The 18,794-nt window shown below is 55.4% G+C and overlaps 1 protein-coding gene across 1 annotated transcript in view; it reads right to left on the bottom strand.

Moving 5' to 3' along the window:
* Positions 1-18,524, bottom strand: part of SCN5A (sodium voltage-gated channel alpha subunit 5) — a 103,905-nt gene extending 85,381 nt beyond the window's left edge. The window contains exons 1-2 of the mRNA XM_089919169.1: positions 18,353-18,524; positions 2,412-2,737 (exon numbers count right to left, since the gene is read on the bottom strand). Coding sequence (XP_089775295.1) covers positions 2,412-2,684 — 273 coding nt within the window. The 5' untranslated portion in view covers positions 2,685-2,737; positions 18,353-18,524. The remainder of the gene's footprint in view (positions 1-2,411; positions 2,738-18,352) is intronic.
* Between the last annotated feature and the right edge of the window lie 270 nt (positions 18,525-18,794).

Below are 18,794 nucleotides of genomic sequence, written 5' to 3'. Positions count from 1 at the left end.
GGTGAGAGGAAGAGGAGAGGGCCTGAGGGAGAGGTGGGGGGTAGGGGCAGTCGGCACATTTGGCAGGTGAGTGGACCCTTGCTGGGTCACCCACGGCTGGGGTGGGATGAGATCAAGTTTAAGGGATTGTCAGGTTGGGTGGATTTAGCTTCGTTTGAAAATTACAGTCCCAGCCAGAAGGGGCCTTTCATGATCCTAGCCGAGCTGTTATCATAGCGGAGGCCAGGACCCAGCTGATGCCCCCTCCCTTCCCCTCTCCCTTCTGACCCCTCTGTGCTTCCCCACGAGGCCCACTGAGGAGTGAGGGTCTGATAAGGGAGCTGGGTCAGCAGGGAGGACTAATGGGTGAGAGTAGGGATGAGGAAAATGCAGAGCCCAGCCCAGGAGAGCGAAGCTTTCCTGGGGACCGTGTCTCCTGGAGTCCAGACAGATGGCAGCCCCACCTGACCCCAGAGGACACAACCTAGTGTCTTCCTCGGGGGATCATGTGCAGCCCAGGGTAAACCCACTCCCTGTGCTTCCAGAAGATTCTATCTACACAGCTCAACGGGGCATGGGAGTGGACAATGGGTGCTAGAGGCTGAGCCACGAGCACATCGAGTGGGCATTTGAGCCAGATGCCGCCCTTGAGGACAGCAGTCCATTCCCCCTGCCCTGGCTCAGCGGGCACAGCTGAGGTGGCATAGCCTGGGGCTGTGCTTCTCCAAGGGCTGAGCTGTTGAGATAAGGTTCTTTTTACTCGGGGCAGGGGAGACAAGTTGACCAGATAGATGAGGACTGAAAGTTCTGCTGTGGTGCCTGCATCACCCGGTGGGGCTGCAGGCAGTATGACCGGGGGGTCAGCAAGGAGAGACGGGAGGTTACAGACCAGAATCCTACCTGGGGCCACCACTCAAGTGTCCCCGATCACAGGGACAGGAGAGCATCCCTGACTCCTCCCAGGCTCAACTGCCACCAGCCCCCCAAAGCCCAGCCCAGCCCTGGCCTACTCTCAGCTGGGTCCCTGTGCCATGACTCCTGCCTGTCCCAGCTAACTTCAACCCCATCGCCACTTTGATGCACCACTCAAACCTTGACTCGTCCCCAGCTGTGGCCTTAACCTGACCCTAATTCTCACTTCCAGCTCTGACCAACCAGGACCTAGGCCCACCCAACCTGACTAATCCCAATATCTAGTCTAACTCTGACCCCAACCATGGCCCCAGGCCCCCACCTTAACCCAGCCTGAGTCACTCGAACTCTGGGGGGAATCGAGGCCAGGTTCAAGGTCTCTTCTCCCGCCTGTGCATATAGCCTGGGTGGGCTTTCCTTCCACCTACCCACTCACGTGTGCCTGCACACACGGAGACAATTGGCACCTCTCCCACCCTCAGACTCCTGGTCTCCTGAATGCAGTCTCATTGCACAGTGACACACAACTCAGACGCCCGGTGACACTGACACGCAACACTCATACCCGCCAGGTGCTCACATTCACTTCCTCAGCGCTTCCTCAGCCCTGGACCAACTGCAGTGATGTGGGTAGGAACCATCCCCCTCGGCACCCAGCCTTCTGGGGAAAGGCCTCCCCCAAATTCAAACCCACCTTCTTCCGGCAGTGAGGCCCGAAGTGTGGGCAGCTGGGGTGGGTACCAGGCCTCTGCAGGAGCCCTGCATGCCCGTGGTCTGGCTGGGTGCAGGGCTGAGCACACGGTCCTGAGAGGTGAGGCCAGGGCAGGGGACCCAGACGGGGGAATTGACCTCCTGGATAGAAATCCACGCCTGAGGAAGCCTGGGTTACCCTGCCCTAGTGGACAAAAGCCCCTTCCTCTCCCTACACTCAGGAGGGACAATGGCAGAACCACCCCTCCCTACCCCTCTCAGATTTCCCACTGGCCATCATGGTCCCACCACCAGCCCACAAGGCCCAGGATGCTGCTGCCGTGGCCCCCAGCCTGAGCTGTCATTACACAGCCAGTGCCTAGCAAATTCCGTGGGGTGGGGGATGGGGGCTACATGCTGTCTCTGGTTAGGAGAGGGATCACATGCTGTGCTCTGGGGCCCAAATTGGACTCAGGGCCCGACTCCAATTCACACATACCACGGGACCGGGAGGAGTCCTCCAGGGGTGAGAATAATCTAACCACAGATGATTCCCAAAGTAGATACTCCACAGGGAGGCAAGATTTCAAGTGTGGCTGCCTGCTCTTTCTTTCATAGCACCAAACCATCTCAGGCTGCATAATTCTGGCCTTTTATTCCGGAACTCTAACATTAAGGTGATGGGAATATAGATCACTAATGACTCACTCTCCCAAGGCCCAGGGAAGCCAACCCCAAACAGAGCCCCCGTATGAAGGTGAGGCCCTCTCGCTGTCTGCTGTGTTGACAGGGATGCTGCAGGGAGGTGGGGTGGGGTGGGCAGCAGTCACCTTTTGGGTGCTATAGAAGGGGTCCAGGTCCTCCAGGGGCTCCCCAATGAGCTCTTGGGGTGGGTTGCCATAGAGATCCGGCAGCTTTTTGGAGGCCTGCAGGTCCAGCTGGGGCTGGGGAGCCTCCTCCTCGGGCAGTCCGTCTCGGCTCTCCTGCGAGGCGGCCGAACCTCGGGCCTGCTTCTCTGCCATGCGCTTCTCGATGGCCGCCAGAGACTCCCGGGTGAACCTGCGGAAGCTGCTGGTGACCCGAGGTAACAGGAAGTCTGCCATCTTCTCATCCTGCTTCTGGGGCACAGGCTGTCCTCACGCTGCCTGCAGGGAAGCTGAAAGACACAGACATGGGGCTGATGCTGCGCCCATGGCCAGGGGGCAGGGTGGCCAGACCTGGGGGGAGTGGCTGGGCTGGTGGAGGGAAGGACCAGCATCTTGGCAAAGATGCTCCCCACCTCTCCACAGGCACACTTGGCGGATGCCGGCCTGGGCAAACCCAGAGCCCTCCAGGCTCCAGGGAATGCATGCGGACCTGCAGGAGGGTCGCTCCTCCCTTTCCCATCCCAATGAGCACGTTTGAATGCAAGTAGGCACGAGTGACTGGGTCATCGGGGACCCTTCATTCTACCCCACTCAATACAAAAGGGCACACTCACACCTGTTGGTTCCTTAACCAAGCCCACTCTGAGACACTTCTCCCAACTGATCCCGACACACCCTGGGTTGAGGGGGACACTCCATGGGGCAGGGAGGGGGCCTGTCACCTTTTTATTTCAGATCTCTGGCCAGGCTGGTCCTGAACAAATGAAGGATGGAATGAATGACGAATACGTAGATGAGGGGCAAGGGTGTTAGAAGGTACCCACTGCTGCCCTTCCTCTCAGCTTGTCTCCTCTACAGGAAACCCTGGGACCCTAGGAGGGTGATCAGAGCCCTCCTGGGCCAACGTCCCAACCCTGGGCTTCTTTTTCAGGCAGATCCTCGGCCTGAGTGGTGGGACCAGAGGGTTGGGGACAGTCTGTCTGGTCTTCCCATAGCACCACGCACCTGCGTGGGGGAGGGTGCCCAGACTTCACCTGGGGCACGGAGGTTCCAACATGTGGCCACTGAGGGGGTATCTGGATCTGCTCACCGAGGCCCAGGCAAGTCCTGCAGGTTTTTGGAAACAGCTGGGTAACAACTTGGCAGCTGCCATCCAGATGTTGGCACCGCAGAGCTGTGTACACAGCTGCCACAGAGCCCCCTGAGAGGATCTCAAAGAAATCCCCAGAGTGAGGCATCCTTCCAGAGATGGAAAACGCTGACGGAGCATCCCAGACTCCTCACTCCCCTCCTCCTGAGTCTGAACAAACCAGGGCCCATCTCGAGTAATAGCAGAACCAGAACATGGTGACCGCACTTCCGCTAGGACGGCCAGCCAGCAGCTGCATGTGACGCCAAACAGGGAGAATGTGGCCCCCGGTGGCCTCAGATGATCCAGGACCTGGTGTGAACAGGCTCTGACTCTGACACGGAGGCCGGAGAATGTGTACCCGACTGCCCCACCAAAACAGGATGTGGTCGGCGTAGCTCCTGACTGGGACGCCACTGCCACTAGGAGGGGGAGGCCGTGTCACTAATTACCACATCAAACCTGGGCAGGGCATGGCACCTGTTGGAGCTCTCTGCCAAGACAGAATCCCTTTCCGTCAAAGACAAGCTCTGCCTTGATCTGACTCCTGGGACACATGTCACCAATGACCCCAATGAGTGGCTGACACCCCGACCCCTGCACACACCCCGCCAAGGGCCCAGGCTCCAATCACGGTGAAGTAGGCACCTGGACAGGTAACAGGTAAACAGTGAGCAAACACAACACAGCCAGGTCTCAAAAGGCCGCCTCTGGTCCGCAGGGAGATGCAGCACGGAATGTGTGAAGGGAAGCCAGAGGAGAGAGGTCCCGGGACAGACACTGTCAGAACCACCCCATCCTTCAGCCTCTTGTTCTTCTGGTTCACTCCAATAAAGTTAAAGGAACATCTTTGTTGAAAACAGCAGGTGAAGGAGTAGGTCCCTACTTAATAAAAGCTGTCCCTGTCTAACTCCATCTTTGCGTGAACAAAGAGAGGCGTCTGTAATACTCGCCACCAAACATGAATGGTGACGTTTTTTCCTCGGCTGGTGGAAGTTTAGGTAATTTTAAACTTTCTTCTTCGTGCTTTTCTTCAGTTTTGAATTATTTATGATGATCTTGTATTATTTTTTCAAAAACAATAAAGTCATTATTCTTTTTATTAAAAAACAAAAAACAAGGCAGCCTGGATGACAGCAGCCCCTTCCTTGCAGGGCAATCCTCTCCACTGCGAGCAATCACTAGTCCTGTAAATCAGGAAGTCTCCTCGTTTACTTGGACTTATTTCCTAAAAATAGTGTTCTCTGTCTCACTGTATCCATCTGTGTCCACATGCCTGCGAGCGTTCTGGAGACACGTGGACACCCATGGACCTAGGGCCCCTGGTACATAGCGGCGTGTGTGTGTGTGTGTGTGTGTGTGGTGGTGGTGTGTGTATGTGCGTGGTGTGCGTGCGTGCGTGTGTGTGTGCGTGTGCACGCAAGCTTGCACCTGCATATACATCTGTTCTGGTAAAGGTGCTTTTAAAATTTGTATTGAAGTCAACTCTTCATAAAGATTGGTGCCCAAATCCTAAGTGTACACACAGGTGGATGAATTTCCACAAACTGAACTCACCCAGTCACTAGCGCTCAGGTCAAGAAATGGATAATTTCCAGTCCCTCTGACTGGGGTTCCCCTCTAGTCAGCAACTGGATAACCACTCTCCCGACTGCTAACAGTCAGGAGACTAGCTTTGTTTGCCTCTGCAGCTCAGAGGAACCTAACAGACCTCTTGGAGTGATGTGGAAAAAATCTGGGGGGAATTGCATCTCATTCTCATTAACCTCTATCTGAAATTTAACATTTCCTTCCATTATGAATGTAGGCAGCAAGATGGAAGTGCTGTGACCAACAGAAATGCAGCTATTTCTCTGTTCCATTACAGGGGCTGCAGTATCTCATTTAGCATTAATGCCATGGCTACTTCAAAATTACAACACTTATTAGATATTATTATTTAATATAGTAATAACGAAGCCCCAATGACAGGGCCCTGGGTCCTCGGAAGGGTCTTGCCCCAGCTCGCCTCCAGCAGGGCACCAGAACCCCTGGGACTCAGCAGTTTGTGAAACCAGATTCCAGATGAAGTTCCCTGCTCCCCAGCAGCCAGGCAGCTTCAGGTTCCAAGGTAAACCTGCCAAGAGCGTCCTTTGTCTCTGGGTCCCCACAGGTGGCTCACTGTGAGTGGGTGGGATCCGTTTTCTCCCTTGTTCTCCCACTGCCTGCACCTGGCTCTGGCCCTGCCCTTCCTTCAGCAGCTCAGGGCCCACGCCCTGTTGAGGCTGAGACTGGCTGAGCCCTGGCTGCAAGCTTTCCGGTGATGCCAGGGTAAGGAGAGATCGGGGTAGATCTGAGGACACTCCAGGCTCAGGCCCAGCCATACCCCTCAGGCCTGGGAGGGCAGGCCCCCAGCTTTGCAGGGAGGACCCACTTCTGGCTGGGGAAGTGCAAGGTGCCTCTATCTCACACAGCTCCATCATGTAGGGGAGCCTGGACGAGATTTGATTCAAAGATCACACAAAGATCATACTCTTCTAGATGCCGGCACCCCATGACTCTCACCCTCACGCAGGACAGCCTCTCCACCTGTACCAGCTTCTCCACCAGCAACAGTCTTTCCATCTGTACCAGCATCTCCATCTGTACCAGCTTTTCCACCTGCACCAGCTTCTCCACCTGCAACAGTCTCTCCACCTGTAGCAGCTTCTCCACTGGCACCAACTTCACCTTCACCAGTTTCTCCATCTGTACCAGCCCTACACCTGCTCCCCAGGCTGGGACATCTTCTTCCAGATGATCCCTCTTCTTGGGCCAGTTTCCCCTGTCCTATCGGTGTCCCCTGAGCTCTAAGGACCCCCTACTCCATCTTGTCTCAAGTTCATCAGCTTCTGTTACTGGGTGCATCTCTCCCTCAGTTCTGCTGGCTCCTGAGAGTCGCTGGGAGCAAACTGTGAACCCTCCTTTTCAAACTGGCTCCTCCTGACACCGTTTCCTCTGACACTGGCCACAATTCCCTAGCTCCACCAAACATCAGGCCTCCATCCCCAAGGCCACGGCCGTGGGATGCGCCTCCTGGCCCCAGCTGGGACCAGTCTGATCCCATTGCCACCGGCCTCCTCCCTCTTTCCCTCCACCCACCATGTGCAGCTCCCACCACTCCCTAGTTCAGACATTGCCAAACACTGTCCATGCCCTGTGCAACGGCAGAGCCACCTCATGCTCCCCTCACTACGCCACCTCCTCCAGGATGCCCTCTCTGATTGCCCACCCACACTGACCTCTCTCCTTTGGGTCAGGAGGCTGAGCCCCACATCCAGCCCTGGATCTCTTCCTGGCCTCGGCTGCTCTCTGACACTTGTTAGCGTGGGTCTGGTCTCCCCAAACATCTTGGAAACCTCATCTTAGGGCAAGGCTGGGTCTCCCCTCCTCTGAGTCACTGGCCTGTAGGTGTGGGAATTCACATCAGGGCGGAGATGCTGTGGGGGGAGAATATGGACTGTTCACACCAGAAACTGGACCGCCCCAGACTGTCTCATCTTCTTGTCTCCTTCCTGAATGCACAGGGCACACAGCTGGTGCTCAGTCAATGGTGGTTACAATGCCGTGACAAGGGACAAGACAGCCCGGCAGCCTGCAGTGCAGCCGTGCAGTGCTGGGGTGGAGGAGGGATGCGCAGGACTTCCCTGGTTTTAGCACTAAAATTCCTGCATCCCAGATGCCCTTCAGTCCTGGACAAACCAGGCCAGTTGGCCGTCCCTGGGGTGAGGAGGGACCAGACTCCAGCCTAACCCCTCCTCGGAGCCCCTTCCTGCTCACTCCCCTCCCAGCTCCTGAAGGCAGTTCCTGAGTCACTTCTGCTCGCCTTGGAATCGGAGCCTCTGGAACACAACAGGCAAAGAATATTCTTTGCCATGTAAATTTATTCAAAGAGCTCTGTGGAAGTGATTCCCTGGCTTCCTAGAAAATCTCTGCTGGCTTCCTCTGCTCTGGGCGCCTCCTTCCCGCCCTGCAGTCCAGGTGACCTCGGGCTGGAGCACCCACCACCCTGGGCACTAGTTCCACCTGTGCCCTTCCACTGCCCCTCAGTCCTGAGGGCTCAGGGAGAGGGCGTGGGTGGCCCTGAAGCAGGGGCTCACTCCCCACAGGTGTGAGGAGTATCAGGAGCCACTTCATTTCTCCCTTGAGGAGAACCCGTTGAAACTAATCAACACCTCAACCCATAGACTCATTTTGATGACTCAGTGAACTTTAATCAGCACCCGCTGTGTGCATGGCCCTACAAATGACTTCTTAGAATACTTTTCTTCCCTAAGTGATGGGTCCCAAATCAACAGGTGTGATGACAAGAAAGGGGGAAAAGTCATCAGCAAGGAGAGTATGGTAGCTTTTAAGGAAATTTCTACTCGGTCTTGTTGAGATTGGCAATGAGGAAATGCCCTGGGCCAGAGAACCCAGCCCTGTGACCGGGTCTGCTCACCCCTCTTATCTCTGGAAGACTTCCTAGTCCTATGCGGGATAGGGGCATGGTTAGGGCTATGGCTTGGAAGCAAGACTGCCTGTGTGAACCTGGGTCCTGGCCACTTGTATGTTCTTGGGCAAGTTAACTGATGGTTCTCTACCTCAGTTTTCCCATAGGTAAAATGGGGTTAATAACAGTACCTATTTCACAGGGCTGTTCTCAGGCATACGTGTATTAATACTTGCACATGCTCAGCACACAGAAAGTGTTCAATGAGTGTCACTTGCTATAATCATTGTGGCTATTGTTGCCATTCTTTTTCTCCTAAGAAATCCAGCTCAGAAGACTCTTCTCTGAAAAACCTTGTCGCTGCCCACACCAGTCCTCCCCGCCTGGCTGGCCCTTCCCTTCTCTGCGTTCCTGGCACACTGCGTTCCTATACTGGCTTCATCACAGGGTAGAGTAATTTGCTTCCACATCTGCCTCTCCCTCTGGCTGTGTCCTGAGCTCCCAAAGCACAGTCTGGCCTCAAAGAGGTGCCTATAAGGGCCTGGTGAATGAAGGAATGAACGCATGAATGAATGAGTGCCAGATTAACCTTCCTACTGCCCAGCCACTAACCCACACTGTGACCTTGGGACAAGGTCACACTTACCACTCTCCCTCCCCCCTTTCTGGACCTCAGTTTCCTCAACCATGAGCTGGGGTGGGTCATCCCAGCAGCATCACTTGCTCGTTATGTGCCTGGGACTGCGCTTATTCCATCCTTATCACAATCCTAGGAAGAGGGGACGTTATTATCCCCATTGTACACATGGGAAATCTGATGCTTCAGTCTGTCTGAAGCCAGGCCTTAAGCCTAACCACTGCACGACATTGCCTCCCACCTCTGAGGACATGGAGAGCAGGGAGGAAGGGTCAGGGCTATCTGTGGCCTGCCTACCTGGGCTGAGTATGTCTGTGATCTTCGCTCCAAAGCTAAGAGCCGGCCCAACAGCCTCCTCTGAGGCTGGTCCTCCCTCTTCGCAGCCTGTGTGGCCAGATGGTCCCAGGGAGACCTGGCCAGTTTCTGCCCTTGTCTCTCCAGCTCTCCACACCAGATAGAGCTGCCCAGTCCCATAGGAAAGCCACTCTGCACCTGTGGCTAGCGAGCACCTGGCAGGCGGCTAGTGCCCATCCAGATGTGCTGTTGTTACATCCACACTGGTTTGGAAGGCTTAGCATGATCAAGAATGTCACCTATTTCATGATTAACTTTTAAATATCGATTAAAATTTAAACTGGTCATATTTTGGATATATGTACTGGGTGAAATAAAATATATTAAAATTAATTTCTCCTGTTTCTTTTTAGTTTTTAAAATGCGGCTAGTAGAAAATTTTAAATTGCATATGTGACTTGCATTTGTAACTCAAATTATATCTCTATTGGATGGCACTGTCGTAGAGTTCCAGCCACGGGGCCCTAAACCCTTACAGAACTCCACCTGCTTTGGGGCTGGGCCTCAGGCTAGCCTGGGGGTGGGGGAGGGGAGGGAGCAGAAAACGGAGGGGAGGAGGGCTGGAAGGTGGGGATGGGTGGAAGGAGGGTTGGAGGGCGGGGATCCCACAGGTTGGGATGGTAGGGGGTGGGGGGAAGGGGAGGAGTCGACAGTGTGTTTCAGGCCATCCCTCCTGCCCAGGCAATTATATGCACAGTCCTGGCTCTCCCGGGGTAACCGCTTGGACAAAGGCTCAGCGGGGGTACCAGCTGGTGCCCGTGGCCTGTGCATTCAGGTCCCTGCTCCCAGATCAAAGGCACACTGGCACATCCCTGTGCGGGCAGGGCCTCAGCTAACCGGCTCCCTGCAGGCTCCTCTCCTTTGAGGCTGCACAGGCATTAACCCTGTCCAGTCTGGACCCCAGTCCTCGGGAAGGGGGCGAGGCATCGTGAAGGGGCTTTCCTTCTCTAGCTGCCATCCCAGCCCCCAGCAGTCTCGGGAAGTCCTGCAGAATCATCCCCATCCCTCCCAGAGGTGAACACACCCACCCCAGAAGCCGGGGATGCCCTCATTTACATGCATTTGCATCTCATTTATTCCAACAGTCAGGCTGAAGCCGAGGCTAATTCAGCTGACAGTAAAACCTCCCCCTCTTGCTCTGCTGAAGTGATTCTCCAGGCAGGGATGAAAAGTGGGTCCCTGAGACCAGGCCCCCTTCTGGACTGGGAGCTGATGGAAGAGCTGTATGGAGGGAGGGGCACTTTTGACCTGAGCCCTGAACTCAGCCCAAGCCTCCTTCCTGCCTTTTCATCCCCCTTCCCCATTTAAGGATGGGGACCTGGGGGCTGGGAAGTGCCAGTTCATCCCATTATCTCATCTGAGTGTTCAGTGGTGTTTTGGTGCCAGGCCAGGGGAAACACCAACTCCCCAGGTCATGTAGGGCCCCTTCCACCGGGCACACAGCACCCACTTCCCCCAAGCCCAAGTCTTCCTCCAAACACCCTGTACCGCTCCATGACTAAGGGAGGTATAATGTGCTGAGCAGCTCTGAGCTGTCAGAGCTGCTGGGGCCCTGGGTCTCCTGGGTGGAGACCTGGATGATCTACTATTCGGAGACCACAGAGCCCAGAAGTTGAAGAGCTGGCTCAGTCAGCCTGGGGCACTTCTGCCCCAGACCCTGTAGAGCTACACCCACACAATACATACAATCGAGCCAGAAAGGTGTCCACTTGTGGCCCAGGAAACACCCTCCTAGAACAGAGGTGCCTCTGAGACAGCAATCAGCATCCCGTCTCTCTCCAGCCCAGTTCCTTCCAACTCACTTTCTCCATCTGGGCTGAAAAAAGGTTCCGCAGTGGAACTGCAGAGACGCCACGGCAATCTAGGCATTTTTGGGGCCACCTACTGCATGCACTGAAGGAGACAGAAATGCGCCCAGAGAAACCTAGGAACCCTATGCTACGGGGTCATTTACCCCCAGAGGGATAAGCCAATCCACTAATCCACAAAGTCCACACGGCAGAAGTGTCATGACACAGTGTAGCCAAATGTGCAACCCTTGTGCCTTGATACTCTTTTAAATTGAGGTATAATACATATACAAGAAAATGCAGATTTTAGGTGTACAGCTGGATGAGTTTTAATAAATGTATACGCCTGTGTAACTACTACGCCAATTAAGACGGTTCCCCACTGTCCCTTTCCAGTCAACTTTTCTGACTTCTATCACCATAGATTAGTTTTGCCTGTTCTGGAACTTCTTATACATGGAATCACACCGTATGGGCTCTTGTGTGTCAGCTGTCCTTACTTAACATAATGCTTTTGAGAATTTTATTTTTTATTTGTCGGTGAGTGCCATTTAAGTTACTTGTGCAATACACTGGGAAGACAAGTGAACCATCTGGGGACAAGTCCTTGATTCAATCATAAAACTCGAGGGCTGGAAGGGACCCGAAGTCCAGCAGTCTCCGGGGACAGGCGGCCCCAGGGGATCCTTAGGGAGTTTTTTTCTCTCCTTCCCTCAGACATTTCCTGAAATGGAAGCCCAGCAATTACACACCTAATAAGCACCCAGGCCCAGCAAGTGAGTGGGGGCTTTCCCTACGTTTCCAGTTTTGTTATCAACTAGCTGTCGCTTTATTTCACTGGCAGTCTGTGCTGCTTGTGACCCAGCAAGGTGGCAGGGTCGGCGCCGCAAACGGCCGGTTGAGCTCCTGTGTCTTCTGCTCCACCGTGGTGGGCAGGCCTCTGTCGCTCAGCCTCCCTGCACCCACACACCAGTAGGGTGTCCCTTGGGTGGGGCCCTGGGCCCAGCAGGGAATGGACCCAGGGCTGGTATTCTTCCGAGGAAAAGCCCCAGAGGCAGGCAGCAGAGGGAGGGCACCTGGGCTCTGAGGGGCTCTTTGGACCACTTCCGGGCTATCGGTCCAGGTCGATGAGGCTGGGACTTTGATGGCCAGGCAGGAGGTATTGATTGGGCTGGGCTGGTCCCTCCCATGGTCTGATCTCCCCCTGCCCCTCATCTTAGATCCTCCCGGGGCACCTCCCAGGCCAGCCCGGATGGAGGGATGCTAAGGTAGCCTGAGAACTGAGTTGGTACTTCAAGCCAGATTACCCTTCCTGCTCTGCTGTCTCTCTGAGAACTGCCTCTTGAGCCAGGTCCTTCCTTCACACAGGCCTTCAAGGAATCAATACCCGCCAGAAAGGTGTTTACCACCCTCCTGATGCCACGAAGAGCCTTTCTACTGTTCAAGATCCATTCCCAGAAAGCACTGGGAATACCTGGGCAAGGCCTGGGTGGGGCAGGGAGTCACTGGCTCTGGGCTTAGTGCCACTTGCATGCCTGTGTGACCTTGAGCCTATGGGGTGACCAGTACCAGCCCTTGGCCTCTCAGGGCTGTAAGGAGGGGAGTGAAAGCCCTTGCAGATGACAACAGCGGGATCTCCAAGGGGGTGAGGCATCTTCTCGGGCCCACACAGACTCCGTGAGAGCAGCTTCGTCCTTCCACTCAGCTAATACCTCTGTGGGGACGTGACTTTCCACTGTCTCCCTGGGAGATTTAATCAGAAGAAAAACTGAAGGGGAGAGAAAGAGAAAGAACTCCAGCCTTGGAACATAAACATTCTTCCGAAAACAGGCCTGAAAACTTGATCTGATCCCTTTCACCTCTCCAAATGCTGTGCATCTTCCATGGCTGGGCTCCAATCCCACCTCCTCCAGGCAGCCTTCCCTGGCTGCTCTGGGCCACACTGACCTCCCACCGGGAAGGCTAAGCTTCCAATGCCAACCTCACATTTACTCCTGGGCAGACCTCTTTCTGGCCAGTGGGGTAAACCTGGGAGGCTCTGAGAGTCCTCTTCTGCCAGTAAACAGAGCGAGGAATGAACAAGAGATTGACAAACTGTCCCATCAGACTCTGGTTTCAACAATCACAATGAAATTTTCTGTTGGGCTTGGGGCACACTGGATACCCCTCCAGGAAACAGAGCTGGAGATGGGTGGACTATGGGCATCCAAGCTCCCCAGCCCACGGCTGTGGTAACTCTGCAGGGATAGGATGAAGCAGGCCTGGCAAGGGAGGTGATACGAGTTTCGGAGTCCGTGAATCAGATGTCTCCAATGCTCTGCCAGATGCAGTGGCTGCCCCCGAAAAGCCCGGTCCTGGATTTCCTCCACTATCTGAGGGCCCCAGGTCCCAGGAATTCACTTGGGGTCTCTATAAATAGCACCCATCCCATATTGATCATCTTAAAAATACACAGGATGTTCCAGGACCACAGAGAGAAGTGTCTAAATATAGTGTCACCCTCAGGAACCGCTGGCAGCCCGAGGTGAGTGGTGTGAGCTGTGCATAAGCAAAGGGGCAGTCTGAAGGGGCTAACGACTGAGGGGGGGAGGTGGAATGGAGGCAAGGGACCTCTCTATCTCCACCCCACTCCCTCTGCTCCAGCACAGCAGCCAACCCTGTTCAGGAGCTTGGCCCTGCCTCAGGGCCTTTGTACTGGCATTCCCCTCTTTACAAGACATTCTTGCCCCAGATCTCCTCAGGATTGCTTCTTTCTTGTTATTCAGGTCTCAGTTTAGTCTCCTCCTTCAAGATGCCTTCCATGACCAGCCAGTCTAGCGTCACTCCCATCTCTCCATCACATCATCCTGTTTTATTTCCTTCATAGCACCGGTCACAATCTAAAATTATCTTCTGTATTTAATTGTTTCGTGGTACCCAGCCTGTCTTTCCCAACAGTATGTAAACTTCATGAGAGCAGTTATTGTATCTGAATTGTACAGCTTCTAGAATGTTCCATGACAGAGATTAGGTGCTGGATGCCCTGTCCAGGCTCTCTCCGACCACCTGAGGCTGAACTCAGCCTCAGACCTCTGCTGCAGGTTAATCTGGGCTGGCAGAGGGCAGTGGGCATCAAATCCTGGGCTCACTTCAAAGCCTCACCACCCCTGTGACCCCTCCCTGCATCGTCCAGCCTCTCTCCACAGGCTGCCCCTGGATTCACCTTCTCTTCTCTGTCTCCTTTGTGGATTTAGCCACAGGACTTTTAGCCCAGGCCCTCTACTCCTGGAAACCTGCTCTAGACGACCTCATCTTATCCTCAGACACTGGCTTTCTGGAACACTTTTCTCTCCTCAGAGCAAATCTCCCTCTCCTTCCTACTCCCTGCCCCCAGCAGGAGTCACAGCTCCTGCCATCAAAATCACCCTCTCAGAGCTTCATAGGAAGAGTCATTTCACCCCAGGCCTTCCTGACCAGCCCACTGGACAAACCAGAGCAACTGAGACCCCACGGGCACACTTTCAACTCACAGATCTCTGGCCCTCCCTGTGAGGGAAAGCATCTTCCCCACAATCTCACGCTCATGGACGCACTGCACGGACGCACACGCCTGCAGTGTCCACTCCAGGCTCTTCCTACAGCCCTCCCTCGACCCCACCCTCCCCCCAGCTCCCCTCTATCTCTCTCTTCGCTCTTAAACCATCAAACTCTTTGGAAAAGCTGTCTACACATGCTCTCTCCACATCCTCACCTTCTGCTCACTCCTCAACCCACTCCAAACTGGATTCCATTCTCACCAATTCATTCATTCATTCATTCATCAAAATCCATCTCTACCCAGCACCACATTCTGTGGGTGCCAAGAGGAAAATTTCTGTTGTTAAGGTCACCAGCACCCTCATGGTCGCTCAGTCTAATGGACACTCATTTTTAAATTATGCATTCTTTTTCATCTTCCCATGAACTTCTCAAAACGTATCTTCTTAACTCTCCCAGCACAAACAGGAGACTCTCGGGACGCGCGCCCTCCGTGCTTTCTGTGACACCTCCCACTGCTGGCTGTCCTCCTACCTCTCTGACTGCTCCTTCCCAGCCTCCGTTGCAGACTTCTCCAGCCTCAAGTGTTGGAGTGCCTCCGGGCTCCAGACTGAACTCTCTTCTCTCCCACCCTCTTCTCCACATTAGGATCACCTGGGTGCTTTCAAGACTACTGATGCCTGGGCCTCACCTCAGAGTCAAATGAATTAGAATTTCTGGGGGTGGAGTCTGGGCATAGGTTGGTTTTGTTTAAAAAGCTTTCCCTGTGCGCCTGCAGCCTGTGCTCTGCAACAAGAGAAGCCACCGCAATGAGAAGCCCAAGCACCGCAACAAAGAGTGGCCCCTGCTCTCCGCAACTAGAGAAAGCCCGCACGCAGCAACAAGGACCCAGCACAGCCAAAAATAAATAAAGTTAATTAATTAATTAATTTAAAAAAAAAAAAAGCTTTCCAAGTGATGCTAATATCGCCAGGGTTGAGAACCACTGGTCTGCATTCTCACTGGAAAATCTAATTCACTGCCATGGCTCCAACAACCAGCCTCTGCGGATGATTCCAAGTTCCTACCTCCAGCCCAGATCTCCTTCCTGGACCCTGGACCCTTCCCTCCAACTGACTGCTAGATATCGGCATCTCCCTGGAAGCACTACACGTTCAGATCAGGGCCCTGAAACATCCATCACCTTCTCTGTTCTACATCAACCTTGCCAACCCAAACTCCACTTGCCCATCCACCCCACTCCCCACTGTGTGATACAGCAGCGGCGAATCTCACTTAGTGAGCAACCGATGTTGGGGATGGGAGAATGCCATATCCCTTAACAGGGAAGGAAGTTGGAATATCACAGGTTGTATCACCTGTGGTCACCTGCCTGTCCCTCTCCTTCAACTGAAAAACTTTGGACGGCATCCATGGTCTGCCCTGGAGAGGTAGCACAGCGCAAAGCAGATATACTGACACCTGGGCTCAAACTGAAGTCCCGCTACTTAGTAGATGTGTGACAGTGAGCAAGTTACTTAACCTTTCTGGGTCTTCAGTTTCACCACCTGCAAATTGGTCATTATTATGGTGTCTGCCTCCAGGGTTGATTCAAGGATTCAGCGAGATGAGTCTTATAAAGTGCTTAGTGCCGTGCCTGGCTGGCAGAAAGCACTCAGTGAATGTTAGCTATTTTTAGTACCATTACTGAGGATAAATTCCCAATTCCTGAGAGGAGCTCCAAGGGTCCCCGTGACTGTGACCTTGGCTTTAGCTTTTGCTCTTCTCTTCCTCACACCGCAGGACCCAACGGGTCACTGAACGATTGTACTGTTTCACATCTCTGTGCTTTTGTACGTGATAGTCTTGATGGCTAGACTGCACCTTCTCTATCTAGAAAACTCCTATTCATCCTTCAAAATCCAGCTGGAAAGTTATTTTTGTTAGATAGATACCCTTGACTCTCCTGGCCAAAGGCAATCACTCCTCTTTTGAGTGGTTTGTGGGCACACACTTCTATCGTTGTACACTTTTCCAATAAGCTTCCGAAGGGTCAGCAGGAACCAGCCTCCTATGAACAGAACAGAGACTGCCATTTACCACTGTCCCAGGCTGCCCCCAGGACTCCCTTCTCCTTGGAATCCCTGAGCACCAGCCTCTTGTTCTCCCCAACTCCCAGTTGTCTCTGGTACTTCCTACCACTCCTCCGAACTCCATCTTCACGTTGAGTGAGTCAATCCTGGAAATTTTCCAGAGGGGCTTCAATCACCACTGAGTCGGGACCAAGCACCCCAAAGGCATAGCAGCTGCCCATGCCACACTGGGCTGAATGCTAGTTCTTGGCACCTCAGGACCACATCCCTTTCTGCTCAGATTCTCTGTCATCAGTCCTAGGTCAATTTGGCTCTCAGAAAGTAGATCTCAAGGCATCTTCACCCTGAGTGGGGCCCCCAATCCACTGACTCTCTAGGTGACCTTGGTTTAGTCCTTGACCCACTCTCAGCCTCAGTTTCCCCCCTGCCCCCGCACGATGTGGTGGTGATGATAGGGTTACTGAGGCTCATTTCAGCATGGGGCTGAACACTCTAGTGTAAAATCTGTGTTCCGCACTCTGGCTGTTCCCTGACCCTCTCCTCCCCTCGCTCCTGTGACTGCAGCAGGGCTTGAGCTATCAGCCCGTGCCAGCCTCATTCCACCTTCCAGCTCCATTACCACCCACTCACATGCACCTGCCCAATTCTAACTGTGAGAGGCTGAGGGCAGCAGCAGGGGCCTGGCCTCCTGATGACCTGGGCCTCTGCCGCTCAGGGCCCCTCTGGATCCTGAAGGGAACAGGGGAGAGAGCAGATGTGCTGTGGCAAGCACGGTGGGGTCATGTGGAGTGCCTGTCTCTACCGGGCAGTCTAGCCTCCCAGTGGAGGTGCCTGCGTTCCCAGCAGGATGGGAGGAGAGTGGTGGGGAAATGGAATGGCAGCCCAGAACCCCAAGAGGAAACTGATCCCGTCACCCACACTGGTCTCAAAGCACTAAGGAGAGAAGATCGACTCCTGCCACAACCTCAGCCATGGCCTCCTGATTCGGGGCTGTGCACTGGCCTCCAACAGGTGTTTGCAAGGCGGGCCTAAGGCCAGGGCCTTGTGCCCAGCACCCCCCCACCACCAGCACTCTCCACACCTCCATCCCCCACAAGGCTAGGCACCTCTACTTCCTTCCAGGGCACCAACAAAGACGATCAAAAAACAAGTAGAAAACGGCCTGGCCTCCGGCCTCCCGGGTCAGAGCTAGGAGGGCAAAGAACTCTCCCCATCCCAGAGCACAGATATCTCCCCCGTTGAGAGCACACGGAGATCTCTCCACTTCAGGGCTCACAGAGACCAGATGTGTCCCCATTAGGGCGTCAAGAGGGCACAGAGATCTCTTTACGGTCGGAACGCGCAGAGATAGAACACACAACATAGATCTCTCCCCCGTCAGGGTGCACATAGATCTGTCCCCGGTCAGGACCGGCAGAGATCTCACCCCAGAGAGGACACCCCCAGCGGACTGCTCCGCGGGGCCCAGAGAAAGGGGGGGGCATAGCCCCTTCCTCCATTCCCAGCCCTTCTCGGTCAGTTCCCCCACTCTCTACGCGCCTAGTCGCTGTTCTGACCTTGGGGTCTCTGGCCTCCGGAAGCCGGGTGCCAATCCCAGACCCTCCCCGAGCTTGCGCCAGGATCGGCCGGGAAGCCGGAGCCGCAGCTCCCCTCCCCCGGCCCTCGACAGCGCATTGGGAAACCCGGAAGGAAAGGGAAGGGGAGGGGGCGTGCACCGATTAGCAGACGCCCCCCGCTCCCGGGGATCCCCTCCAGCCAGGCTGCTCTGCGCCCCTTCTTCTCCCCTTCCCACCCTCGGGGGCAGAGATGGGGGAGGGAGCCTGCCTGCGGACCCGGGGCAGGGGAGGGGGCGCGCAGCGGTTGGAAGCTCTAACCCTCGGGGAGGAAAGTTGGGCGGCGGCAGGCAGAGGGGGTTCCGGCCGGGCCGGGGCTGCCGAGCGCGTGTGTACTCGCTCACCTGCTGGTCCCCCGGCCGGGGCCCCGGAATGGGCGGCTGAGGCTCGGCGCGGACTCGGCTCGGCGCGGGGCTCAGGGCACTGGGCGCAGGCTCAGCGGCCCCGGGGGCGCGATCCCCGCATCCCACGGGCGCCGCCGCCGTCGTCTCGGCTCCGCGGCTGGGCTCGGGCGCCTGGGCTCCGCGGGCGGTGCGGGCTCGTGCTGGGGGCGGGGTCGGGGGCGGGCCCCGCCTGGGCTCGGCCTGGGGCTTGGGGCCCCGGGCTGGCTCCGCCCCAGAGCAACGCGCCCGGGGCTCCGCACGTGGCGCTCCGCCCATTCTGAGGGTGAAGCCCTGGGCACCCGCTGGGGCGCACAACCCCGCGCTGACCCGGGGGCGCCCCGCCACAGAAAGCGGCCCACGCGGACACGGACAGACGCGCGCAGACCCGGCACACGCGGGGGTA

This window comes from Delphinapterus leucas, chromosome 10 (genome assembly GCF_059928025.1).
Source record: "Delphinapterus leucas isolate spDelLeu-1000000601 "Yukka" chromosome 10, BTC_Dleu_Yukka2, whole genome shotgun sequence".
Taxonomy (NCBI): Eukaryota; Metazoa; Chordata; class Mammalia; order Artiodactyla; family Monodontidae; genus Delphinapterus; species Delphinapterus leucas.
Note: the sequence above shows the minus strand (reverse complement) of the source record. Positions and strands in the feature narration are given on the sequence as shown.